The sequence below is a fragment of the Crotalus tigris genome, unplaced genomic scaffold (genome assembly GCF_016545835.1).
Source record: "Crotalus tigris isolate CLP2741 ecotype Arizona unplaced genomic scaffold, ASM1654583v1 scf7180000024396.1518868, whole genome shotgun sequence".
In the NCBI taxonomy this organism is placed as follows: Eukaryota; Metazoa; Chordata; class Lepidosauria; order Squamata; family Viperidae; genus Crotalus; species Crotalus tigris.
This window is the reverse complement of record NW_024100564.1, coordinates 1,291,911-1,319,296: the sequence shown is the minus strand read 5'-3', so window position 1 is coordinate 1,319,296 and position 27,386 is coordinate 1,291,911. Positions and strand designations below refer to the sequence as shown.

Sequence of the window (27,386 nt, the reverse complement as noted above, 5' to 3'; positions counted from 1 at the left end):
TCTATGCTTCTTGGGATGATGGGAATTGTATTCCAAAGGATATAAAGATGTGGAATGAATCTGAAAAGACAGTTATTAAGATATATTTGAAACAAATATTTCCCATAGTATTGAAGCTGACCATTTGTAAAGCTAAAGGATCAAATGCAAGAAGCAGCTGCATTCAACTTTTCCTCAATCTCTGTTAAATGTTTAAAAATGTATGTCCTAGAGGTGGAAAATGTGTTTAAATTTAAAGACTCTCTGCTACTTGATACTGTATCATTGAACATTTTCCTCACAATTCTTACCACCTACAGAGAAGTAATTTACTGTACTCGTTTAGGACAAAACTTGTTCATGAAGGAATATTCTTGGTGAGCTGATTTATAAAAAGTGAAGACTCCATCTGAGATGAACAACCATCACCCTCCATAGCTCATATCTTATAAACTTCAAACTGCTAAAATTCTTAAATAGGTTATTCTTCTGGAGTCAACTATACATTAACTGTATTATAATCCTTCATCCCTGTATATTGTTTATAACAGAAAATATATTGACAGTTATAGGCTCCATGAAATACAGTCCTTTGGGGTGCACTTAATGGATTTTGACAGAGTTAGTGACTATCAAAGAAAGGCCATTTCTTCCAGATCAAATTACCAGCTATGAGTAGCAAGAAGAAAAGAGACAGTGTACATAGATTAATACATGCAGTAGCTTGTATTAATTATCTGGCTTGCCTGTAATGGACCGGCCTTCTCCAATCTACTATTTTTTAGATATGTTGGAACTTCAATTTCTAGAATTCCTTGCTTGTAAGGCCAACAGGCCCATGGCTTGATGTAATAAGCATCTTTTAATGGACTTTTAAAAAGCAAACAGGGAAGGGTTATTTGGAAAAAAATAGTCCAGAGAGCATCAAATTGAAGATACAGTGGATGGTGCAGTTTGGTTAACTCTTTTCTAGCATTATATAAGCTAGAAAGAATACAGCTGTTGTTTAATTATGGCCACAGTTAAGCCTGGATAGAATTTTATCTAGAATCATTACCTCAAAATCCTGAAAGAACCCATTATTTGAGTTTGCTGTCCTTGTCTCATAATATTGTCTAAAACTTTGCAGAGGGATTGGCCGATGGGTATTCCTGCAAGGAATTAAAAAATGCTCAGAGAGCAATGAAACAGGAGATGTGCTAAGCAGACAACTTAGACGTCACAAGGCTGACATAACCAACATATACAATAAGCTAGATAGAATTCATGTTTCTTTTAGTTAAGTTCTAAGCTAGCAATATACACTATTTGTTTTGCAATAGAAGCAAAATTAATTGAATTTTATTGTAATGCTACAGACTTTAGTTCCCTGGATGCTCATGAGTTGCTTTTACTACAGCTATGGACTTCAATATCCAGTTATACTCTTTATGATATCATGTCTGCTATTATCTCAAAGCTTTGGATATGCTAGAAAAATGTGGATAGGTATTGATTACTTATCCCTGTTTTAAGGATATAGTTTAAAAATCCTTGTTTATGCCAAAAGAAAATCAAATGCTGTTTCTAACTTCCCAAGCTCGACATGGAGATAATTTTTCATTGCAAATCAAATCTATAAGCTGAGCTCTGAGAATGTTGCAATTGTTCTTTCATAAAAACATTGGAGTATCTATCCTACCACATCTAATATCTGGCTTAAGAAAGATGAGTATTGATTCACTTACCTGAGACTGTAGATGGTCATTTCTTGAGGTATATTACCCTTTTCTATTCTGAAATCATAACATGGACATTGCTATTGTTTTGGTGAGGAGGCATGTCTTTCCAAATGTACTTCATCTCTCTCATTCTCTCCTTCCCTCCCTCCCTCCTTCCCTCTCTCTTCATTTTACCCTCCCCTTCCATCTCCATGTCCATATCTCTCCATATCCATCACCATCTCTTTATCTCTGCAACTGTTCATAACTGCATTTTGATAGACTCTTGTTGAGCTATTTTTCTTACCCTCTAGTGCTATTCAACTAACTGATATATTATGGACAGGAACATGCACATTTAAATAGATCAGCTATCTAAAAAAAAAGATAGCTGATAAGCTAGGACCATTTTTATACTAATTCCACTCACGTCCCATGCCAAGCTCCAAAGCAGACAACCCTATATTTTACTTTATTGTTTTATTTTATTTTATTACCTTCTTGTTCGTAAATGTTTCCAATAAACCCATACAGAAATGGCTGTGACTGTCACAAGGAATCCCATAATGATTCCAGCCACAACTGGGGCAGACAAAGTTGCAGAATCTGCTGAAGCAGCTGCTGCTAGATATCAAAATAAAGAAAAATTACATTTATAAAAGGTAACTTTCTCTCAGGCCCAGAAAAAAAAACATTGTCAAAATAAATTGTAATATAATTTGATTAGAAAGCATATAGCATTATCATTAAGACACTATCCTATGAGGAAAGACAAATGATTGTCCATAAGAACAATTTCATAACCCATAATAGAATAGAATACCATAGTATTCAGATATCAATCAAGCAACCATTATTACAGTCAAAGACCAACATAGAGTAGTCTGATATAGTTTAATTGGATGGGAAGACAGGATCCTGGAAGATATTGTGAAAACTGAACAGTGCGTACTGGGGTACAAGTTATACGTGTGCATGCACAGATGTAGTCTGGAAATGTCACTGAGTGAACTGTGTGGCCCACAGAGCCAAAAGATTTTCCAGCAATATTGTACCCACAGAGCTTGTTCAGAAGAGACAGTTACAACAACATTTAAGACAAGTAAGAGCCCCATATTGGGGATTGCATCAGGGCTGCAAAACATAGTTATTTCCCCTTTCTTATCACACCTACACTACCTAGCTAGCCACCTGGCAGCCCTCCAGAAAGAATAAATATAAATAAATCAGTATTCCTTGCTGGAGGAATGACTCTCAAGATCATCTGGACAGTTGCTCTGAGAAAAAATTTAGGCATCTGGCAGATAAAGTCACATGGACTCACTTGGAGTTGGACTCTGACTCGGCAGGTCTTGTTGAGGTGATGGAAGCAAACCTTGTTTGGTTAATGGCAGCTCCAATGTACATACCTTCTATACGTAGGAGATGAGCAGGGTGAGCCCAAAGGCAGGGTCAAATACATCATAATTTTGTAGTCATTGCGCTCCAACAAGAAATCCAAGCCAAGCCCCCATGAATTCCACTGATTCTTATCTAACACCAATGTCGCCTGACCATTAGATCAGATTCTTGTGTATAGGTAGCATATAAATAAAGTTTTAGTGCTTTGAACTCAATTCCCATTCCTGGTTACTTGCACCTGACACTATATGTCTTATAGGGCAGTAAGATGGGAGCTTATTTCTAGATAGACATGCAAAGGATTGGACAACTGGTAATGTAATGAGATAATTTAACATATTCCTTTGAATATTTGGGACAGGCAGGAGAAACCCTAATTAGACAGAAACTAGACATCTAATTCAGAATATAAACAAAGAATAGATCTTACCTGAGAATGCTGTGAAGGACACTTTTGGAGTCTGTTGGCTATATCTAGTGAATGCAGCAATGCTGAACCTATAGGAATATTGAAATAAAACTTCTGATTATTCTATTTACTGACTTACACTTTCAGTAATTGCATTTATATCATCCTCAACTCTCCCAAGAGTTCGGCCACTGGGCATGCTTCTTTGATAGCCATTCTTTTACTCTCACAAAAATCTAGGAGATGGATGGGACTAGTATGATTGTTAACTACTTCCAGTAAGGAAATACTAGAGGATAGTTGCAAACTCCCTCAAGGTTCCTAGGTGATGACCAATGAAAATCAAATGAACCTATAGTATTTTACAGCAGATTTTTTTTTACATTCCTACCTGTACTGTGTATTTGTTTTCAGCATTCCATTACAAGTTGCTCGGGAGTTGCTGCAATCTTCTGCACCCACAGGCACTGGCCAAGCCTTGAGGCTGCTGCTCTCATTAAGATGAAATGGGTTTGGCAGCAGCACAGCCAAATATGAGTCTTCCTGCCCATAATAGTGGTCATACCATGTGTGGGAAATGATTTCTTGAGTAGGCCTCAGTACTGGAAAGATAGAGATACTGTAAGCATTGCAGCATTAAGGTCCTAAGTACATTAGGAAACCTCTCCTACCAAGCAAAGCACATAGAGAGCTAGATACTTACAAGACTCATTGGTGGTGACAACAATTCCATAATACTCTATGAGGCCATTTTCTTCACTGAACGTATCAGGAGAAATGATGATTCTGGAACTGGCATCAAACTGGGGAAGGTCCATTCTCACAGGAGGTGGAAGAACTGCAGCGGAAAATAAGAAATGTTGCTTGGAATTGATAGATGGTGCCACATTAAAATGCAGCACAAAGTGTAACCCTTGGTACAATCAATGGTGAGATTAGAATCAATACCTTCCACAGATGTGTTGCACACTATTGTCACAGATGGGCCCTTTATGTCATTCCTGCCAACAGCATTAACTTGGATTTGATAGGAGGTATTTGTAGTCAGCTCTACCAGAGTAACATTAGTTTGGGAAACAACCAAAGCTAGTATAGGTTGTTGGAGGACTCTCTTTGGAAATGTATACACAGTCAGCTCATAAGATTTAATGTCATTCTCAATGATGGTCCAGTTTAGAAACATACTAGTGGTGTCCGATAGACATTGCAGGTTCTTCACATGACTGGGTTCTAGAGAGACAGGACACAATCAACTGAGCAAGTCCAAACATATCTGTCTCTATGTTAATAAATATCTGCAATACAGGAAAAAATGGGATAGAACAAATTCTGCCCAATTCACACTATTTTGTTCACAACTTTAGTGGAAACAGGCACTGAAATCACAGATGCTTTGAACCACAAATGTAAGAAAATCATGCTTCTGATATCTGGAATTTGGAACAAAACAGGCTTGCTTCTTAAGACTCTTATGCTGATCCATCTGGGCAAAGATCAGGTGTAAAAGATTCTACAATATTCACACAATTTGATGGAAGCTTCCTATATCTATATGAATGCCAGAGAGACTTTCTTGGTTCTTTGCTTCAAAGCAAAGAATGAAAAAAATGTCTCCGGCATTCATATTGATTTGAATTTTATTTGCTAGCATACTGTGCTTTGCAATTTGGCCTAACATTCTCTTCTGCTTCTTGAACTTCAACCAATTTTTTGATGTCCTAGCAGTAATGAGGATAATCCAATTGAAAGGATAAGTCTGGGGATTAAGATAGAAATATGAATGTCTTGGAAAGATGAACACATACTCACCTATTGGCATAACTATCATTTCAGAACTATTCTTATATGGTCCAGCAACACAGGTGAGGGATACAGAATAATTTCTCCCTGGAACTAGTCCCTGAAAAATATGCCGGACTTGCCACTGAGTCAAGGTATGATGCTGTAACAAGGTGCTATTTTCTGGATGCCACAGCTGCAGCTGGCAGCGCTCAGGTTTGCTGACAGGTTTTGCCCAGGACACAGACAATGCAGGATTTCCCTTCTCAGCCTTTACAGACAGCTTCCTTGGAATCAATGGGTCTGGTATGTAAAAACAAAAGAATACAGAGTGAACAAGCTGCATGATAATGCTGATATAACATTCTACAATGAAGTCCTGAATAATCAATAATCCCTTACTTGTTTGTAACAGAGATTGGTCTGGCTGCCTTGGTGCACAATCATTATTCTGTAATTACACGCAAAACTCAGTTGAACCGCATCATCTCCAAAGCCATAACGGGAACATTGCCCAAGAATATTTTGTCCATGAAAGACTGTTTAGAAACTATTCAGTCCAATAGATTAAAGCAGGCTCCCAACCTTTTCTATATTCTGCACCCCTAGAACGCTTCTGATATATTCTCGCACCCCTTACAAAAGTTTGAAATAACGGCAATGAATTATGCATATACACTATAATTTTGAAAACCCAAGTTTCTGCACCCCCTGGAATACTGTCTCGCACCCCTGGTGGGGAACTCCTGGATTAAAGGAAGAGCCATGGTGGCGCAGTGGTTAGAACGCAGTATTGCAGGCTAACTCACTGCTCACTGTCAGGAGTTTGATTCTAACAGAAGGATTCAGCCTTCTATCCTTCTGAGGTTGGAAAAATGAGGACCCAGGTTGTTGGGACAATATGCTGACTCTGTAAACCGCTTAGAGAGGGCTGTAAAGCACTATGAAGTAGTGTATAAGTCTAAGTGCTATTGTTACTGCTGTTGCTATTTTTAAAACAAAGGTTTTACTACCACCATTTTTAAGGTATCAGGCTTTTTTACAAAGACATTCACACCATCCTTAAAGACTTAGTCAGTTCTTTTGGCTTAATTTAATGAGAATTTCATGAAAAACAATGGGATATGTTGCTGTTTTACACAATATTACATTAATCAAAAATCGATTTAAATCCATTTTTCAGAAATCTAAGGGTAGTTAAGAATGTTATTCAGTTTAAATCTCTCTTTGCAGAAATGATTAGGACTCTTCTTTCAAAAAGCTTCCCCCTCATCTTGTGCAGGATTCAAAAAAAAAAAAAAAAAAAGGACTTAGAGATACTCAGTGCCTGCATAAATTCTTCCAAATCATTTTGAATTCATTGATTGATATCAAGGCTATAATTACTAGAGTTGAATTTAACTTCATCTGATAATCAACCATCATTACAGCATAAATGGACAATTATTTTGGCCTTGAAGATCAAACATGCTGCATGTTATGAGTTAGGGGCTCATACACCTCCATCATTCATATATTCATATCTCTCTTTTGTCTTATTCCATCCTGATTGCTCAAGCAATTTTGAACAGAATTGCTAATTAAGAAAGTAAAAAAAAATCCCTCCTTTGTCCTAATCACTTACTACTAAATATCAATTTTCTGTGGGGCAGCTAATGAGCTTGTCAATAGGAAAAGTGGACGAAATTTAGAACCAATGTAAAAGTTAAGACACTTCCATCATATTAGGGTTTCTAATCCTCATTCTTCAAAACCACTTTAAAACTGATTGTTTTCTTTCTTTCACCTTCAGAACAGAGTACAGACAACAAGGAGGGAGGAATTGCATGGGAGAAGGGTGAAAGAATCTGGACTGCCTGTAAATTATAGAGGCATAGTACTGGGGGGGGGGGGGAGACCAGCTTTGCTAACATTTGAAATATTCCACAGCAAAGCCAGTAATAAACTGATTGAGCTTCAGATACAACTGACATTGGGAGTTTCAGGAGCTCTGGAGTAGATTTTGAATTGGTTTAAAGTTCCTATCTGGAAATGTCTATATATGGACAATGAAAAAAACTCAGACTCACATGTCCAGTCACTGGTGTTCCCTGATGATATCCGATATGGCCCTGCTATAGAAGAAACTTCCAGCAAGTATTTACTTCCTGGGATGAGGCTTCCAAAGGTGAAATTAGTAATGTCCTTTTCTACAGATACCTTGGCTACCACAGTGGCCAATGCAGCATTAAAGAGTGTAAGTACATAGCCACTTTGATCTCCTGTAGGAGGTTCCCAGGTAGCACTCAACTTGTCAGTGTGCCCTTTATTTGACAGAAGCACCTTGCGAGGAGGTAGAGGACCTAGGCAGAAGAGAAAGAGAAGTGGAAGTTACGTGTATCAATAGGAGATACTAATTTAACAAACAAATTGGTGTGAATTTATCTCTTTCACATAATGGATATTGCCAGGAAAGAATTACTGCCACTATTACTTAAGTGTTAGATCTTCTTTCTGGTATAATGTTAGCAGCAGCTCAGATCTCAAGTGCAAACTCAGACACAGTATTTTTGGGTCAAGTCAAATGTATTTGCTAGTGAACTAATGGATTCCAAACACCTGGTCAGCTCTTAGATGCAATGATTAATTATTGATTCTATTGTAAAGTTCCATGATTATTGATGTAATAGATTTAAATTTCATTGGGAGAGACCCTATTGGGAAAGACTGAAGGCAAAAGGAAGGGACAGCAGAGGATGAAATGGTTAGATAGTGTCATCGATGCAATGAACATGATTTTTGGCAAATTCTGGGAGACAGAGGAGGAAAAGGGGGCCTGGCATGTTATGGTCCATGGAGTCATAAAGAATCAAACACAACTTAGTGACTGAACAACAACAAGATTTAAATATTTCCCTTGTGCCTAGAAAGATGGATAATAATTCAGCCATTATTTGAAGTGACTGTGTCTCCCTGAGGCCTTATTTTGGGATGTAGCAATGGCTGCATTACCAGAAGAACAGGATCAGATGTCTGCTTGTTGAAACCAAGCAGAATTTTAAGGCTCCATTTCCAAATTGACCAATTTAGTCAATTGACCATTGATCAAAGATGATCAAAGGCCTGGAGACCAAAACGTACGAAGAACGGCTGCGGAATTTGGGTTTCGCCAGTCTAAAGAAAAGAAGAAACAGTGCAGACATGATAACAGTATTTCAGTATCTGAGGGGCTGCCACAAAGAAGAGGGGGCCAGGTTGTTCACCATAGGGAAGGATGAGAAACAATGGTTGGAAGCTGATCAAAGAGAGAAGCAACCTGGAATTAAGGAGAAATCTCCTGACAGTGAAGACAATCAACCAGTGGAACAGCTTGCTCCCAGAAATCGTGGGTGCTCATATCACTGGAAGTTTTAAAAAAGAAACTGGGCAATCACCTGTCTGAGATGATATAGGTCCTCCTCCTTGAGCAGGGGGCTGGACTAGAAGACCTCTAAGGTCCCTTCCAGATCTATTCTATTCTATTCTATTCTATTCTATTCTATTCTATTCTATTCTATTCTATTCTATTCTATTCTATTCTGGGAGCAGATGCTAATATTCTATATTAAAATTGCTACTGGGTTTATTAATTGCTGGATATATTTGGCTTCCTTGATTCTAATATTTATTGATGCAAAAAATTTCCTATTGAACTATGCAAGCTATGGAGATCAGCATTATTCCTTATTTGACCTAAGTGACAAAGATGTCCACCATTTCAAGTGAGATTCAGGACCTGTTTTCCTCTTAGCTTTAGAATGACAATATGCTGCATTGCTTGGAATGGAACTGCAAATAAAACTTAATTATTAAATTAACAAGTTCTTGGCCATATGTACACATTTTGGTCTGTTTAAAACAGTTTCTGGATTCTGTCTTTGTTCTGGATCACAAGACCAAGTGTAGTAAGGGAGTTTATCATTTTCAAAATTACAAGAGCAATTGAAGAATCAGGAACTCACTTGTGCTGTTTTCTTCTACTCATGACAATTCTACTCTGTTTGGAATGCATGGCAAAGACGCTGTTTGATGACTCTGGTTTAACTATTTTTTTTCTGATGAAATAATTTTCTTACATTATTTGTCTAATAACTGATTATGGTGAGGAAGAAATGTGTTTTTAGGAGTGAGTCTACTGAAGTGGAAGCTTACATGGGGGATTCTGAAAAGACCAGCCTTTGAAGAAAAATATATAGTTGGGTATCAAAGAGATTATCAAACATTCAAGAATGAACTAAGAGAAAATATTAGGATTTTCTCATTAGAATGAGGACAATGGCAATCCAGGTTGTGGCTATCTGTCTTACTTACCTATTTTACCTTGTAAGTTCATTTTATTTTCAGGTAAGAGTATAAATTGCTATGGGCAAACCCTACTGTCTACAACTGAAGTTACACATATGAGAAGCCAGTCATTATAACAAGGGGCAGCATTTTAGAATCATGTATGGCAATAATAGAGGAGCAGGATCTTATCGTCATTTACTCACTTGTCCAAGCACTGAAATTCCCTGCCGAAGTCCTATGAGGTCCAGCCTTTGAGAGAATCTCAGATAAATAATTGATTCCAGGTGTCAAACCTGAGTAAGTAAAATTAGTGGCATCCTTTCCTAGATGTGCTTGTGTTGCTAAAGTGCTGGATCCTGTGTAGTACAGTTTCAGTTCGTAGCCATCCAGTCTTCCAGAAGCTGGTGCCCAAGCCACATGCAGCCTGTTTGGGTATCCTCCATTCCAGACTTGCACAGAGGAAGCTGGCAGAGGAGCTGTAAAGTAATTAAGAATTTATTTGATAAAGTGAGTAACAGTAATTGACATAAATGGCAGTACATGGCAGTATTACAGGGCATGGGAAGATGTTAACTATACAATGGATTCTATATGGAATCCATTGTACGCATATACCGTAGTACTAATAATTATGTTTCTCTGTATGTATATAAATAAAAATATTTATTAGATGTATAAGTTGTACTTCACATAAAACAGAACAGTTTACAAAACAAAATAAAAAACACAGAATTATAAAGATTAAAACCAGCTGTCAAGAGCAATACCTTAAATCTACCAAATAACAAACATAATTAGCAGGCTCATCCTGAGTAAACAGGACAGTCTTGAACAGCGGGCAGAACTACAAAGTTGAGGAGGATAGGCGTAAATCCTGCTTATCAATACTCAATTATCAATAAATAGAACAAATTAATAGAAAATATAATAAAGACTGGTCAAAGTCAGCATCAGAAAGTTGATTTATATTAAATCAGACCACTGAACCTTCCCACTCACTATTTTAGTGTCAGCAGCTCTCTAGCTCTAACCTGAATCAGGTAGGCATAACCTTTGAAGGCATACTGTAAATTCACATGTGAAGAGAAAACAGATAACGAACTCCCATTCCTCGACATCAACATAAGAAGACTAGACAACAGAAAACTGGAAACTCATGTCTACTGAAAACCCCCACACACGGACCAGATCCTCAGCTTTGCAAGCAATCACCCCACCACACAAAAATGAAACTGTGTCTAGACCCTCTTCAGAAGGGCCAGGACACGCTGCAGCACCACAACACCAAGAAAAGCAGAAGAGAAATGGCTGCTTAATGTCTTTCTCCATAACGGCTATCCCAAAAAACTTTGTATTTTGACATAGCACGCAAACCACAACACACCACACACAGCCAAGCACCATGCAAAAACTAACCCTATCATACACAAAAGGGATGTTGGAAATGACAGCCAGAATTCTCAATAGCCCACAAACCCACAGCCAAACTCCACCAGGAATTATCCAAAACAAAGACAAGACACAGAATGATGAAGGAAATAGCGTAATCTACAAAATCAACTGTAATGATTGCAACCAATTCTGTGTGAGACAAACATCACATCAATTAAAAACCAGGATCCATAAACACTGGCTGGCCAAACGCCACAATCCCAAATCCTTAATCTCTACCCACACCAACACCAAACAGCACCAGTTCAACTGGAACAACACAAAAATAATTGGCCACACTACCACCCGCCACGCTTGTGAATTCATCAAAGCCTGGCACTCCACAAGCAATTCCATCAACAGACACACATCACCTACAACCAGCCTACAAACCTCTCAGAAACCAAATCAACTGCACAGCCAACCAGAGACAGCATCAACCCTCAACCAACCCATGCAAGCCCCCCCACCAGCACACACTTGCCAATGACCTTCAACTGAAGTGAGCTCCCCATCACAAAACTCTCACTCACACCTGACCCATCAGAATGACTCATTACAAGACCCTCCCTTGACACACCCACATCTGACCCATCATAAGATCGACTGACCACACAAGCGCTTATAAACAGAAGAACACTGCACTGACATCCCCTAAAATCCACTGAAGATGTTATCTATCCTGGTAATGAAACATTCAGAAACTAACCAACAACCTCGGAGAACGAACTTTCATCCTCATATGTAAATACATTTATTAAGTGTTATCCTTTCTTCTTCTTATTCATTTTGCTTTTTCCCAAAGAAAAATCACTTTGCTTTTCTCAAATTAGTATCTCCCAGATATTCTACACATCTACTGGTATTTACCAACCATGCTGGTTGAAAGTTATAGGAGTTGAAGTCCAATACAAGGCACCAAGATGAGAAAGTAAAAAGTGAAATGAACCGAACGATTGAAAGTGGTAAGAACCTGCTGTAGGTACCATTCTATGTGAATAAATCGCCATCATATTTTCATCACTGTAAACAGTTGAATGGGTTTGGCCTCATGTTAATATGTAGGTTTGCCTATCTTGTCTCTGAGAGAATGCACATGAGGATTTAATGTATATCAATGTTTATAGGATTTTTGAATCTAATGGAGCAAGCACATTTACAGATTATTATTTCTTGTTATTAAGACCTACATTTCCTTTCCTCTAATTACATATAGAAGAGGGATCAAATCAGTCAAGAATAATAAAAGCTCTTGTCAACTTGGGGATATATCCAATTGCTTGATTTAGTAGACTTCAGGAAAGGAAACGTGACCTAATAAGCAATTGTCAAGCATGTGGAAAAACACTGAGGAAGAGTTGGCTAAAGAAAATGGAAAAAAACACTGAGGAAGAGTTGGATAAAGAAAATGGAAAAAACACTGAGGAACAGTTGGATAAAGAAAAATATCTTGAGAATAGAGCTGTTCAAAGAATTTATCAATCTAGTATCTATGCATAACAGTACAGCCATAAGTCTAGGATCTAGACAGCCAGACTCACATGTCCACTCAGCAGCAATGGTGGAGGAGGCCTCAGCATGTCCTTTCACTGAAATAACCTGCACAGCAAAATGGCCTCCTGCTGGCAAACCTGTCCAAAGGAAATCCTGGACCCCTGGGCCAATGACACGAACTCTCTTCATGCCTGGAGAATCCAGGCTATACAGGATCATCCTATAGTGGTCCCGTCCTCCTGGAGGCTCAGTCCAGGATGTATATAGTACAGATGAATTGCCCATATTTTTCAGAGTCAGGTTCATAGGAGCAGCAGGGGCTGCAGTCAGAAAGAAGTTTCAATCAGAAACTGTTTTCATGGTATAGTAGCATACATGGTGAAACAATAAAATTTAATCATTATCTTCCAATGTGAACAAGACTGAAGAGTAGGCAAGTCCATGCATGAGAAACATAAACAAATCTTTTTGCATCAGAATTCACTCACTGCACCATATAATATGTTCAGAGATCAATTATCCAAGATACGCCATTCTTGTTCTCACTTAGAAATCCACCCCAGTGTGACATTTACCTGTGCAAGCTGAGCTGTTCCGAGAAGCAGAGCTGTAGGGTCCAGCCAGTGACCACACCGCAATCAGATAGCAGGTTCCAGGGGCTAGCCCCACAATTGTAATATTGGTGCTGGTTTTCCCCACAAACATGTGATTACTGGTATCTGTAGATCCCTCTTTAGATACAGACACCATATAACCATCTCTCTGCCCAGCTGGGGCCTTCCATTGCACAAATAACACTGAAGAACTGTGACTGATCACTTTCAGAGATAGTGGCAACAAGGGCACTAAAAGAAGCAGCACAAGTGGTATCAGAAAATGTTTGCTGTACAAATATAATTAGACAAGTGCAAAGGCTCATTGCTTTTTTATTGTCCCATTAGGGTAGTTAAGTAATTAAGACATAGTTAAGTAATTAAGATATAATTATAGAAAAGAGGAAGTACTAGGTAATAATGAATACAATATGGAATATGAACATTAACACCAGAAAAGATAAGAGTCTCATTTATTGACTTAGTGGAACTAAAGGCCAATTCCTTTTCCAATATTGTCTCTTATAATGGCTCTGGGTCATTATGTAATGTTATTGTACACTACATATATGTAATGTTGTATTGTACGTTACAAATATTAATATTGGCATGTGGGGACTAAGTTATCATTATACCCATGAATCACAGATAGCCCTTAACCATATTTTTTTATTGACACCAAGAATCCTATCTATTTTTCCTCATACACACAAACACCCAGTACAGTAACAAGATGTTGGAATCAGGAATCAGAATAGTTGGAGGCTGTGCCTAGTTCTTTGAAGAGAAAATAAATCAGATTTGCTCTGATTTGGACTTAAGCATTTGGGTAGATCATAGAGTGGCATAGTAGTTGCTTGTTCTGCTGATATACTTTTTTAAAAAAGTATATATGGAATCCCAACTTCTGCATGCTCAATGTTTACCATTGATTAAATTGGTTGGGTGGCACTTGCTCCATGAACATGGGATGCATTTTCTGTCTCTTTAAAGGAGGTGGTTATAGGACATGCACTGAAGAAATCCTCCTATGATCCAGCACCTTTCTAACTATAAACCAATCTCAAATATTTCATTATTGAATAGGGTAATCAAGAAAGTGGTTGCTCTGAAGGTTCAGATGTACTGCATGTGATATTGTTGATGAGTAACTAAGTTGTGCCCGATTTTTCGCAAGCCACAGCATGCTATGTAGACACATTTCAAACAGGTTTTCATTCAGAATGTACTTTTAAAATGCTTTGGTTATCTCAGGCTGACCCACATTGAAAACGAGATGGAGTAATGTGTCTTGGCTAGTTCTGCCAAATCTCATAGACCTTTACAATCCTAAAAGACTCAGGACCTATGGTTTATGAATCTGCCAGGTTACCTAGAACAGCAAAACTGGAACATAGGAAAAAGGTTTTCTACTGCAAGGTTCTCAGGCCATGGAATAGCCTTCCCAAGATAGGCATTTTTGGTTGTTCCTCACCAACTATTTTGGAAAATAGCAAAATGTGTACTATGAAATTTTGAATTATTAATTATTTTAACATTAATTTAAATTTTTATTGTAATTGTTTTGATTATATTGGTTTTGCTTTGTATTTTATTATACACTCTCTGAGTGCTTACATAATCAGGAAGACAAGGTGTAAATTTAATAATAAATAGTAAATAAACACATTACAATATAGCACTCTAAAAATGTTACAAAAATTAAGTAGTGGGCTGATCATGGTGAAAAGAATGGAACTATCCAAAGGATAACTATCAAAAAGCGATACTGGTGTCCCTCTTGTTTAATCCACTTCACTCAGGATTTGTAAAGTAGGGAGTAATTACTGAACATCCTCAATGACGGCTGTCCGACCTCCTCTAAAATATGTAATTATATGGGATAGTATTGGTGCAAATTCAAAAGGCAAGGGAGAGAAAATATAGAACCAATGATTAGCTAGATCTTAATATCTCAGTCATAACCTAGCTCTGATCCTTCTGTCAAAATCAGCAATTGGAGATAGACCTCTTGAAAAATTTGCAGTCCCAAGCTATTTCAGGCTGAATAAACAGAATGGAAGAAAAGGCAGAAGGAGCCCTAGATTATACCTGTGTAGCCAATGGCTATTTGGGAAGAAATGTAGTGAGGTCCAGCTCTGGAGACAATTTCAACACGATACCGGGTTCCTGGCACCAGATTATCCAAAGTCACCTGTGTAGTTCCATGTGGTACAGACACATTCTGGATAATAGACAGGGATTCCTCTGAATAGAGCTGTACCCAATATCCTCGTCCTCTTCCTGATTCAATCCAGCTCACAATCAATTGCTGGGGATTATGGCTTCCTTTTACACTCACATTTGCCAGAGATAGAGGATCTATAATGATAAAAAGGTTGGCAAATGACAGCCAGAATTTAGAAAAAGGCAGGTATGGTCTGGATGAATGAGAATCTCCATAGACATTTAGTCATGCACTTTGGGATGAACTCTCTTCAAATGGTGCGGGCGGAAGTATGAACAAATTTCCACAAAACATTGCAGACTACATTTGCGCTTCAGTTTGAGATGCAGACAACACAGACGCATCCCCAACAGCCTGCGCCTGTCTTCAACAGTGAAGGGACACAGGGCAGAAAACATCCTGCAGCCAAGAAGGCTCCACACACATTTGCACTGCTCAGGTGACCCTGAGGACACAGGTAAACCTCTAAATGTTAGGCCTCAACAACTCCCCAAAAGAATGCAAATACCAGCTGTCTGCAAGGAATATAAATCCTTCCATTCCCCACCATCCAGTCAGAGCTGAAGAAGCTTCTTGGATGGGAAGTGAAACGTCTTCAAAGAAAAAACAAGAAAGTCCAGTTGCCCCCTGAAAAGGCACCTTTGGTACATCACGCTATACATGTTTAGCCTTACTGAGATGTTAGCCTGCAATAAAAACTGTGTGTTCAGGAAAGTCTCAGCTACGGGGTCTCATTATTGGCAAAACACTCACATGTCCATGCAGAAACCACCCAAGATGAAGCTTGATATGGTCCTGCCATTGCTGTAACCTCCAGTAAGTACTGAATGCCAGGTTGAAGACCTTCAAATGTAAAATTTAGCATGCTTGGCCCAATTGTGATGTTCCTCTGCAAAGGATGTTCCAGACTGTAGAATCGCAAGAAGAGCTGGTCTCTGTCACCTAGAGGCTGGTCCCAAGAAGCAAAAAGGCTGCTGGACCGCCTGCTACTGGCCAGCGTCACTCCCGATGGCACCAAAGGATCTGAAAGAAAGAGGCTTATCTATTACTATTCCATTCCAAGTTGGAGAATTCAGGCAATGAACAGAAGTTTATTTTGAAGGAAAGATTTCTAAGTAAAAAAGTGACATATCTTGGAACAATCAATAAAAGTAGTAAAGATCACATATATGAGAATCATTTAATCAATATATTGTTTCTGGGCTATAAACATCCAGATACCACTAGATAATAGCAAAGAGATACTAACTCATCCATATCTTAGATTTATTCCTGCCTTGTAAATTATTAATTGTAAACTATTGATGTGAATTAAGATATAATTAACCTATTAACATGAATTGTTGTGATACAATTAATTTTTGAACAAATTACAAAAACAAAACTCAAATATGATGTCTGAAATCTCAGGAAATCTGTTGAATTTGGATGAAATACTGTTACCTTTCTAAATCAGATCGAGTTCTTACCTTAGCAAAAATTCAAACTCACAAATATTCTCATTTCTACCTCTCCTTTTCCTCTTCCTGTCTTTATTTGCAATGAGATATTTTATGTTTGCTAATACTTTTTCTACCTGTAAGTATATGACTCACTGAAAGTCAAACAAGAATAGGAGAAATCCTCTGCTGCAACTTTACATCAATGCAATAATTTGACAACTTGGACTGCGTCTCCCAGTATGGTAAATGGGAAGGTTGGGATTATGTGATTGTAGTTGAGCACAACTGAAAAGTATCACATTGGAGAAGGAGGCTTGTTCTACTACTACTGAGAATGGCGGCATACTCACATGTCCAGTCACTAACTATTTGAACATGAGACTGAAATGGTCCAGCCACTCTGGCCAACTTCAGAGTGTACTGACGTCCTGGAATGAGCATTTCAAAGGTGATATTAGCCTCTGCCAGGGTCAAATTTTTTATCACAAATTGGGACTTGGTTTCCAGAAGAACTCCTACGTAGAAGCCTCCGCTTTTGAAGGGATTCTGCCAAGAAGCATGGAGCGATCTCATTCTATGACCATCATTGCTGAGTTTCAGGTGCTCTGGAGGCAAAGGATCTGAAGGAAGGAGAATGGAACCAATATCAGGCAGGTTATACACTATAAGCAAATACTTACAATTGACCAAAGTTATTTCCTAGACAGTTGCCCAAAAATTTCCTTGACAGTTGCATAATAACATCTGTCCTGAAGGAAACATGGAATCCTAAACCAAAACTAGTTGATTCTCAGGCAAATCTCGATCACAAGGCTCTGAACAGCTGGATCCTACTTGTGATTGGAATAGACTGTGCAACAGAGTCTTCATAAAAACAACCTGCTAATGGTTGCATGTTCTCCCTATAGCTGCTTTATCTATCTAATCCAGCGGTTCTGAACCTTTGTGTGACGGCGACTCCTGTCACACGGACGCGCCGCGCATGCGCGGCGCCGCCCTCTGAGGGGGAAAAGTGGCGGATCGCATTGTTTGGCGACCCCCGTAAAATGGTCGTTCGACCCCAAATGGGGTCGCGACCCATAGATTGAGAACCACTGATCTAATCTAAAATAACATTACTAATTATGGAATTATATGCATTTTTTAATCCTCTATAATATAAAATCATGTATAGAAAGGCCAAACCCAGATCTTATGTGGGTTCCTGTGCGCATTAGAAGTTTTTAAAAAATCAAATCAGCTTTTGTGTTGCAATATTAGAAGAGATCATAATTGTTAGAACAAAAATGCACAATTCTCTCAGCAAATGTGAAGTGGAGGAACACATTTTAAGACTGGATTATTTAAAGGGATGAAGGAGATAAAAAACTGCAAGAGTTGAGACATTCTTTTTGCCTCACCCAAAATCCTTACTTAAAAAAAATGAAACAGCTGATATTTTGGGCTCTCCCACTTGGGGATAAAGCTCCCTCGTAAAATGACAGCTTGCTGTTAAATAGAGAGGCTTCTTTATCAAAGGCAAAGGAGAAATTTCTCTTAATCAGCAGGACAGTTGTGCATGAGCTATGCCAAGTCCCTCTGATGGGTTCTATTGCTCTCTTCAGAATTTCTACCCTTCTCATTAAAGCTGTTAAGATTGCAAGCTCTTGCATAAGGGTTAAGATTGAGAAGTTGTGCTGATTGTAACTTTCCTATTCAAGCCAAGAGGATAGGTTACATAGTTTTATTGTGTAGATACATATACACAGATACAATGTCTATACTTATTTTCCAGATGTTGTTTGGAAGAAAAACTATAACGCTAAACTACCAATACCATATTCATTACCTAGCTAGGTAACCTCAGTGTTGCTACTTAGCTTGGATAAAGAAATGTCTACAAATTCAGAAAGCACAAAAACTTTGCAATAAAGAAGGATACAGGATAACTGCATTTTTTTTGCATCCCTGATGTGAGTTTTTTTAATTGCATTTTCTGTGCCCCATCTTGGAACCTCTCTCCATAACAGAACAATATTGCTCTTCTGACACTCACATGTCCAGTTGCTGAGATGGAGTGGTAGAGAAATGTGGGGGCCTGCAACTGTGCAGATCTCCAAGGCATATTGGGTGCCTGGTCTTAACCCTTCATAAAGTTGGATGGAGGACTGCTTAGGCAATGAACTGTTTTGCAACATAACAAGGGGCTTCATGGTATATAACGTTGTCACATAACCAGTCCCAGCTGTCTCTTGCCAGTGAGCCTGAAGCATGTAGGCACTGCCTTGATTCAACAAATTCCCACTAGATGGAGCCATGGGATCTGAAAGGGAGAAAAAAGAACCAGAATGTTGTGTGCAGGTTTTCTTATAAAAGACCTGGAACAATCCAAGATGGGGAACTGTGGTCTGAGGAATGGCAGAGTGCCAAAAAAAAAAAAAAAAAAAGACCTCCTCACAAAGCCTGTAATGGTTGTTTGTTTTGGTATCCTGATATTCAAACCACATGTTCATTTTCTTCTCCTTACTAGAGCACAGCAGAAATTATTTAGTCCCATGCCAAACTGTAATTTCAAATTAGACAGATGTTATCTGACACTCTGTGTTCACCATCATCATAGCAATTGATTGGGATCTAGCAGGGTTTGACCACCTTTTATTGCAATCTCTTGAACTTTCTCCTCCTGTAACTGCCAAAAATCAAGATCACATCTTTCCATTTTGAAAACACAACAAAACTGTAAAGTATTCTCTAAAATAAATCAACATCATTTTCTTTAAAATTCAAGAATTTTTTTTTTAAAAAAAATCAGTATCTTGGGCAAACCCACTTTATGTCACTGCCTTTTGCTGGCTCTTGCTGCCATTCCACAATGTCCTAAGTGCTGACTCCAGGAACCAAATGCAAATATACACCCCCCCCCCCCAGTCCTGGAGGACAATCTCTGAGTGGAAGATAATGGATCTTTACTTCTTTCAGCCAGTATCCTGCTCAAACCAAACATTTGCAGGGAGGTATTTTAGAGGTTAATTTGCAACCACTCTTCCCCATTTCTTCTTCTAAGATCTGAAGTTCAGCTCTTACTTACAAGTCCAGGCAGAGATGCTTTTTGCTGTTGCTTTATGGGGCCCAGCAATAGCTGCAACCCAAGCGGTATAGTGGCTTCCAGGGGCCAAGTCACTAAAGATGACATATGTGCTGTTTCCTCCCATGGATACATTTTTGACCATAATGCCATCCTCTGCTTTTTTCAGAATCACCAAATAAGATTCTCTTTTACCAGCTGCTGAGTTCCATGAAGCTTTCAAAGTGCTATCTTTGCCATAGTTGATCAAATATACATTGTCTGGTTTCAGGGGGTCTATGAAAAGATGAAAGGAAGATTCAACATTCATAATAAGTAAATAATTTAGAAATCATTCTGATTAATCATGTCCAATTAGATATCCTCGAATGTGTTATATAATTCCATCAAACATCATTGGGGGCTACTGATAAAAGAGATAATGTTCTTTAATACAAGTTATCTGTTAGATGCCTTGCAGATGATGCTGTAAATATGTTATTAAACTACATTCTGCAACAACTTGAACCTATGCACTGGTCCTTTTCGAGGTCTTCAGCTCAATACCGTCATTCCAGAAATTCTCTACTCTAAATTGATCCAGCTCACTATATCTACTCATACTTGTAGATGGATAATCAGTTTTTTGAGAAATAGGAAGCAATAAGTGTGGCTAGGGAAAATTACATTTAGTACCCGGGCAATGAGCACAGGCATCCCTCAGGGTTGTGTGCTGTCTCCATTATTCTTTTCTCTCTATACCAATGACTGCATATCAAGGGACCCCTCTGTTAAAGTTTTGAAATTTGCAGATGATACAATGGTCAGTGGCCTCATTTGAGACAATGATGAGTCTACATATAGACGTAAGGTTGAACAATTGGCCCAGTGATGCATGCATCTGTAATAATCTGGAGCTGAACACACCTAAAACTGTAGAGATGAGAGTGGATTTTAGGAGGAATTCTTCTATTTTATCACCTCTTACCATATTCGACAGCACAATATCAGCAGTAGAGTCCTTTAAATTTTGGGGTTCTATAATCTCCCAGGATTTGAAATAGATACTTAACATTAGAACCATCATTAAAAAGGCACAACAAAAAATGTTGTGTCAACATTCCAGTGTCAACTCAGGAAATTCAGCCAGCCCAGAAGCTATTAATAGTTTTATTGAGAAATTATTGAACCTGTCATTTGTATTTCAGACAGGTAAGGTACAGACTCCGACGGATAGTTAAGACTGCAGAAAGAAAAATTGCAACCAGCCTGCCTTTCAAAGAAGACCTTTATATTGAGAAGATATTGCAGACCCCACACAGCCTGGACATAAACTGTTTCAACTCCTCCCCTCAGGAGGGTGCTACAGAGCATTGCAGGCCTAAACAACTAGACACCAACATTTTTTTCTCTCAGACCATCAATCTGCTGAACACCTAATTCTCACAGTGTTGTCTACTGTCTATGTATATTTACCATATAGTATGACTTTAATAAATTATTTATCCTTATTTTTCTTACTCCCCCGTTATTAGTATTAATATTATAATGATGATGATGATTCTGTTGCTTTACATGTACACCAAGAACTTCTGCACTGGAGACAATTACCTCATGTGTATAATCACACTTTGTTAAATAACATATTCAATTCAATTCATCTGGAGACCATTAAATAGGGCAAGTCTTGAGTAGAATTCATCTCCCTTATTTCACACAAAGAAGAAACTACTGATACATAAACCTTCTAAAGATCACCTAATCAATCAATCATAGTTCTTTGAATTCTCAACTGCTCACATACTTCCTGTTCTCTATCTCATCCCTGAAGCTAGAAGATCTACTTAGCACAATAGACTCTATAATGAGAGACAGAAGTATCAAAACAGGCATATTTTTCCAGACCACTTCCAACTCAATACTCAGTCAGAATGCATCTTTACTGCTTTGGATAGCTCAAATAGATAAGGATATATTTAGAACATGAATCTAATCCAATATGCAGAAAAATATGAAACGGTGTTAATTAAAAACATAATGGCTGTAGGGGACACAGACTTCAAAGATGTCTTCTGAATATAAAAATTGAATATAAAAATTGAAAGGGGGATAAAAGACTCAATTTCCATCATGTTGATTTCCAACAAGAACTGAATTCCAGAAAGTAAAACAATAATAATAACAGTCACAACAATAATAATTTCCCTTTGGAACAAATTCTCTCTCTTCAGTGAGGCTGAGAGCTATAATGGTAATTGCCTTGCTATCAGACGCTTCAAACAAACTGCCAGATGTCAACTGAGAAGGCAGACATCTCCAATGTCCATTAATAGTAACGCAAACAAAAAATTGTGAAAGAATTCAAATAATTTCAGTAAAGTGAAAAAGTACAGATTAATTGAAAAAATATAGATACCTGAAAAACAACATACCAGACAATAATTATTGAAAATAAAAAAAGTGTGGTTCATAGATGTAGCAATGCCAGGAGAGAGTCATACTGATGAAAAATGAATAGAAAAAGTATTTCTTGCAAACTTGTTAAGAAAATATTAGTATTAGAACACAGAAATAGCTTAATGCTAGGCAAAGGGATCTGAAGGGACTACCTGCTTTAAAAAGTAAACATCAGTTGCAGCAGGTAAGTTGAATGAAAGTACATCCAATTAGCTTTTTGAAATTCTAAACCTGTGACTACATAAATAAAATATATATAGTGTACCTATAAAAACGGATAATTCTGGAAGATCTCCTATACTAGAGAAACATATATAGAGAACAAACACTGTAAGACTGTCTTTATAACCAGCCTAAAAATTCCATCTATTCATACAGAGAGTATTTGATATCCTTATAAAACAATTAATAGATAAAGCTTTTGGCCTCTTAGAACAAAAACTCTCTATTCTCACACAGGTGAACCTCTTCTGAAATTCATCTGATTCATAGGGTCTGCCCACTTCCAAGTATTGTAAGCAAATAGCTTGCTACATACTTACATGTATAAGCAGTGATATTGGGACCCTTAACCAGGTAAGGCCCAGACATGGCTTTAACCTCCAGTTGATAGAATGTTCCAGGCTCCAAATGCTGGAAGGTGTAATTAGTTAGGCCTCTCTTAAGTGACACTGTTCTGCTGTCAGCAGGGATGTGCAGGTTCTGCAGAGTGAAATATAGCCATTCTGCTCCCTCTGAGTTAGTCCATGAGGCAGTCAAACTGAAGCTGGAATTGTTGTTCTGGAATGTCAATGCCTTGGGAGCACTGGGAGCTGTTGGGACAAAAGAGAGACAAAGAGAGTCATCACTCTAAGGAGGAATCCATCTTTCTCACAAATCTATGGAAACAACTAGCCTGCATTGATAAAGTAGTCTTAGGAACATGGAACCGTTGCTACCTTATAAATATGTTCATAAACTAGCTGAATCTGGAAGGTTTTTTAAAAAATTCAACCTACTGACATATACCTTTCCTAGATCAAAATGGCCTTTGTTTGACTTGGACAAATATCAAAGTTGGCTTAATTATGTTGAGATCTAAACTAAAGTCTTAAAATTAATGAAATGAAATATATTTCACTTATATTTCATTAGAGTGAATTGTTTCTTTCTTGTATCATTTAATATTACAATTTGAAATAACTTTTGGAGGAGTTCTGCACCCAAATCTTTCAGATATACTTCAAACTGTGCAGCTTTGCTTCAAAAGAAAAAAAAATCTGTCTTGATTTTTGCTTGAAGATGGTATAGATTTTTGACTATTGCATGAGCTTCTTATGGGCTTATAAAGTCTGGCTCAATAATGCTAACTTAATTTTTATATCCCTACCCCACAAACTATTTATGAAACATACATGTTTCATAATCAGGTGACAGGGGCCTATTGGTACAGCTGGCTGGATTCTGCTAATACTTTCACTTGCACATAATTGATTTTATTCTCTAGCCTACTGGTTAATCTATCCATTCCCCAATACCTGTCCATCCTCGTGCATTGGTGCTTGCTTTGTAATATCCAGCCCATGTGGTGATACGGAGGGCGTATTCACTGCCTGGTAAAAGCTTCTCAAAGCGGAAAGTGGTGGTTCCTCTAGCAACGGTTGCATTCTTGATAAGAGCCTGTGAATCTATGTGGTAGAGAACCAACTGGTAGACATCTTTCCCACCTGGGGATTCACTCCAGGAGGCCAATAATACTGAGGGACTTTCATGACTCAAGATAACATCCCGCACAGGTAATGGTTCTTAAATAAAACATAAGTTAAAAAAAAAAGTTGTCAACAAGAGAAGGCATCCATACCAGGATGTTACACTTTCACTCATCATGCCTGAAGCCCTCATGTTAACATACTCCCAAATGTTACCTCAGTGTTGACTTTGCAGTTTGGCAATAAATAAAAAAGCTGGACAATGAAAGTTTAAACATAATTATTGAGAAAGGTGATTCTTTTGGTGCATTCGGGATTGGGCAATGGAATTCTCAACCTATATGCAAATAGTCACATGCAAAGAATCTATATGCAAATAAGCAGCTTATTTTCCATTTTGTTGCCACTTTCTCAAAACAATCTGCAACTTGACAATGAAAGTCTGAATTGAACTAAAATAGGATTTGTCCCAAAAAACAAACAAACCCTGAGCAGGTTTCTGCTAATGAATACGTGTACCTTTCTAAGATTATTATAAACCTGAAAAGCCATTCCTATGGAAAAAAAATATTGTATATAGTTGAACATAATCACCCACATCAGATGGGTCAACAAAAAATTATAAACTATCTCTGTAATGAGTGGCTTCTGAGATTCCCATGTCCACAAAGACAATGTCAGAATGTTGCAGTGTTTATCACACTGCCATAGTAAGAACAGCCTGTTGCAAAACAATGCTGAGTTAACATAGCTGCCAGCATACTGCAGATTCTGGCATTATCGTCGCACAATTACATCTGTCTTCTGTGCAAGTCACATGGATAGACTACATATCAGAGTGCCTTTGTTTATTTCCATATGCACTTGAAAATACAAATTACAGGCTAGAAAGAGAAAACAACTAGCATTTTGTTGTGTAAGATGCCAGTCTATTCAGATTTGGAGGAATACGTTCATTATTACCTACATGAAAAATCATGTAACAGGCAGTAAAAAGAAACAAATGAACTTGTATGTGACATTTATTCCAATGTATATAACTGTTTTGAAGTGCAGTATTTAAAAAACAGAATAAAGTCTTAATGAAAACAATGTTATAACCCCAAAACAACCTATCATTTTTGTCTTCCAAATTCAGATTTTTTTTAATGAAATGTAACAGCTGAAAATGGATTATGGAATAATGACCTTTCCTTTACACATACTGTATATCTTGAAATTTTGAACTACTGTTTAAGTAACTGTGATAAATTTTCTAGGCCACCTGCTAGAAAGTATATTATATTCAGTTGATTTAGATACTACTATTCATGCAAGGATGTGCCCAGAACTTGTATGGTTTGATTTTGTGAGATTAATTTTGGGCATTGTGGCTTGAAGACATAACAAAACATTGAATGTATGAATCAAAGTGCAAGAAGACAATCATCCATGTATCAAAATACAATTTTGCTGAAAATGTTTCCAACTTATCTCTTACCTGTCTGCCCAGTGATTCTTCTACTGGAATTCTGTGCACATGCAAACAATGCAGTGATTTCAATAATATATTGTGTCCCAGGAAGCAAGCCTTGGAAGCTGAAACTGGTGGTATTGCGTGCAGACGATGCATTCTGTAGTAGAGTATTTGTGTCCAAGTCATAAAGAGCTAGTGAGAAGCTCTGGGCATTTCCCAAGAGATATTCCCAGGTTAGAAAGAGAGCATTTGAATAACCCCAATTGTTGATGGTCACATTCAATGGGTATCCTGCAGAAGACAGAACATGTGGTGCTTAGCAACTGTATTGCTTTCTTGCATTTGGTGCTTTTAATTTTATTCCCAATGCTTCTTCTCTACCTGATATATACCAGTGGCACCTTATCAGCTGAACTGAGGAATTTGAGAAATTTCACTAAGACATTATCACTGTCTACTTCAATATCGACATGAACATGACTACAGCACATATAACTGAAGTTATGATGGACCTCCCCAAAGCTACTTAGGACCCAGATTCAAAGTTCTGACAGCCACACACGTATACCCATGCAGTCACTTGATAGCATTTTGAGTGCTTGACAACCAGCTTGCATTTATGGCTGTTTGCAGCATTTCATAATTTACAATGTTTTTGTTGGATACTGGTATTTTGCCAATTTCCAGCAAAAAAATGCCAGAAATGCATGAATTTGCTTAATGACCACCATGTTCACTTTATAACCACCCCGTTCCCTTTATGATTGCCACATTCACTTAACAATCACTACAAAAACGGTTATAAAAATAGGTACAGTTATATGGTAATCCGCTTAACAACCACCATGACTTAACAACCATAATTCCTGACTCAATTACGATGTTAAGTCAAGGAAGGACTGAACTGTAGTTTGTATACCAGGGTCACTGTTTCATCATGTAATTGTCAGACAACATCTTATACAAGAAATGGACTGATCACTATATCTATCTGAATCCAGATGCAAAGTTCAGTCTACAATTAAGAGATTAAAGATGAATATCATAATTGAGCCAGATTTATTTTGGCTCTTCATGCTCCACATACATTTAAATTCACATTCTTAAATTATGAAATGTAAAACAGATTTCCACATTTCCAGGTGTGGCCACCTACAGATTTTAAAAAGTGAAAAAAAAACCTTTCTGTCATCTACAGTTAGTTCTCAGATGAAACTTTTGCATTTATAGACAGAATCACAAAAATTAAAATGTTCAACAAATCTGGATTCCTGCTTTATCCTCATGTCCGCTCACTTGCTGCAATATAATAAGACTCTATAACATCACTCATACTATTATTGTTTACCATCTCTTACTTTTATATCTACATATCTCATAACTGAAATTAATATTTTCGCTTCTGAATAAGTGAGCTCTAATCAATGACAGTTTATGCTATTAAATCTGCAGAAAGAGAGATATGAAGGCATCTGGGATGATTAAAATCCAGCTTATGGAGTGGCTTTATTAGTTCAAGGAAGAAACTTGTTACTAATGCACAGTAAGACATACTTTTAAGAATTTATAATTATAAATATTTGTGTTTATTTTGTAATAGAAATACAGCATTTGGTTCCTAACATACAAAAAAAAAGTACAAATCTGTTTGCTTGCAGAGCCTGTTTTACAGTCTATGCTAGTCTTATCCTTGACAATTCTGGTAATTGCTATGTATGTGGCATGTGCTGAACTGACCTATTTAAGATTCCTGCATGCTACAATTAATGGCTGAGCAAGCATGTGGCCGGATTTAATTAAGACTGACGAAAAAAAAATCAAGAAAATGTCAGCTCTCTACAATCTATATTTCATTTCATTCCTATTGGAAAAGAAAGAATGAGCTCAAGTTTTAAAACTAGTGGCCTACTATTGCTCCTCTCCATCACATTTGCAACATGGAATGTATCTAATAGCATCTTAGTGCTAGCAAAAGACATTTC

At 37.7% G+C, this 27,386-nt stretch overlaps 1 protein-coding gene across 6 annotated transcripts in view; it reads right to left on the bottom strand.

The window, feature by feature from the left end:
- LOC120301769 (receptor-type tyrosine-protein phosphatase V-like) overlaps positions 1-27,386 on the bottom strand; it is a 64,532-nt gene that overhangs the window by 19,056 nt on the left and 18,090 nt on the right. For 5 of the 6 annotated variants that reach the window (XR_005555026.1, XR_005555025.1, XR_005555024.1 and 2 more), the window contains 20 exons: positions 25,429-25,695; positions 23,778-24,044; positions 22,803-23,072; positions 19,828-20,100; positions 18,796-19,062; positions 17,111-17,380; positions 16,072-16,341; positions 15,183-15,452; positions 13,074-13,343; positions 12,546-12,818; positions 9,777-10,049; positions 7,338-7,610; positions 5,299-5,571; positions 4,438-4,719; positions 4,193-4,327; positions 3,881-4,091; positions 3,511-3,578; positions 2,177-2,303; positions 1,707-1,754; positions 1,037-1,130 (listed from right to left, as the gene is read on the bottom strand). Coding sequence is in view for 3 of the 6 variants with exons in the window: in XM_039329360.1 (XP_039185294.1) it covers positions 1,037-1,130; positions 1,707-1,754; positions 2,177-2,303; positions 3,511-3,578; positions 3,881-4,091; positions 4,193-4,327; positions 4,438-4,719; positions 5,299-5,571; positions 7,338-7,610; positions 9,777-10,049; positions 12,546-12,818; positions 13,074-13,343; positions 15,183-15,452; positions 16,072-16,341; positions 17,111-17,380; positions 18,796-19,062; positions 19,828-20,100; positions 22,803-23,072; positions 23,778-24,044; positions 25,429-25,695 (4,481 nt within the window). In the remaining 3 variants the exon portion in view is untranslated. The remainder of the gene's footprint in view (positions 1-1,036; positions 1,131-1,706; positions 1,755-2,176; positions 2,304-3,510; positions 3,579-3,880; positions 4,092-4,192; positions 4,328-4,437; positions 4,720-5,298; positions 5,572-7,337; positions 7,611-9,776; positions 10,050-12,545; positions 12,819-13,073; positions 13,344-15,182; positions 15,453-16,071; positions 16,342-17,110; positions 17,381-18,795; positions 19,063-19,827; positions 20,101-22,802; positions 23,073-23,777; positions 24,045-25,428; positions 25,696-27,386) is intronic. The other variant, XM_039329362.1, reaches the window with a different exon arrangement.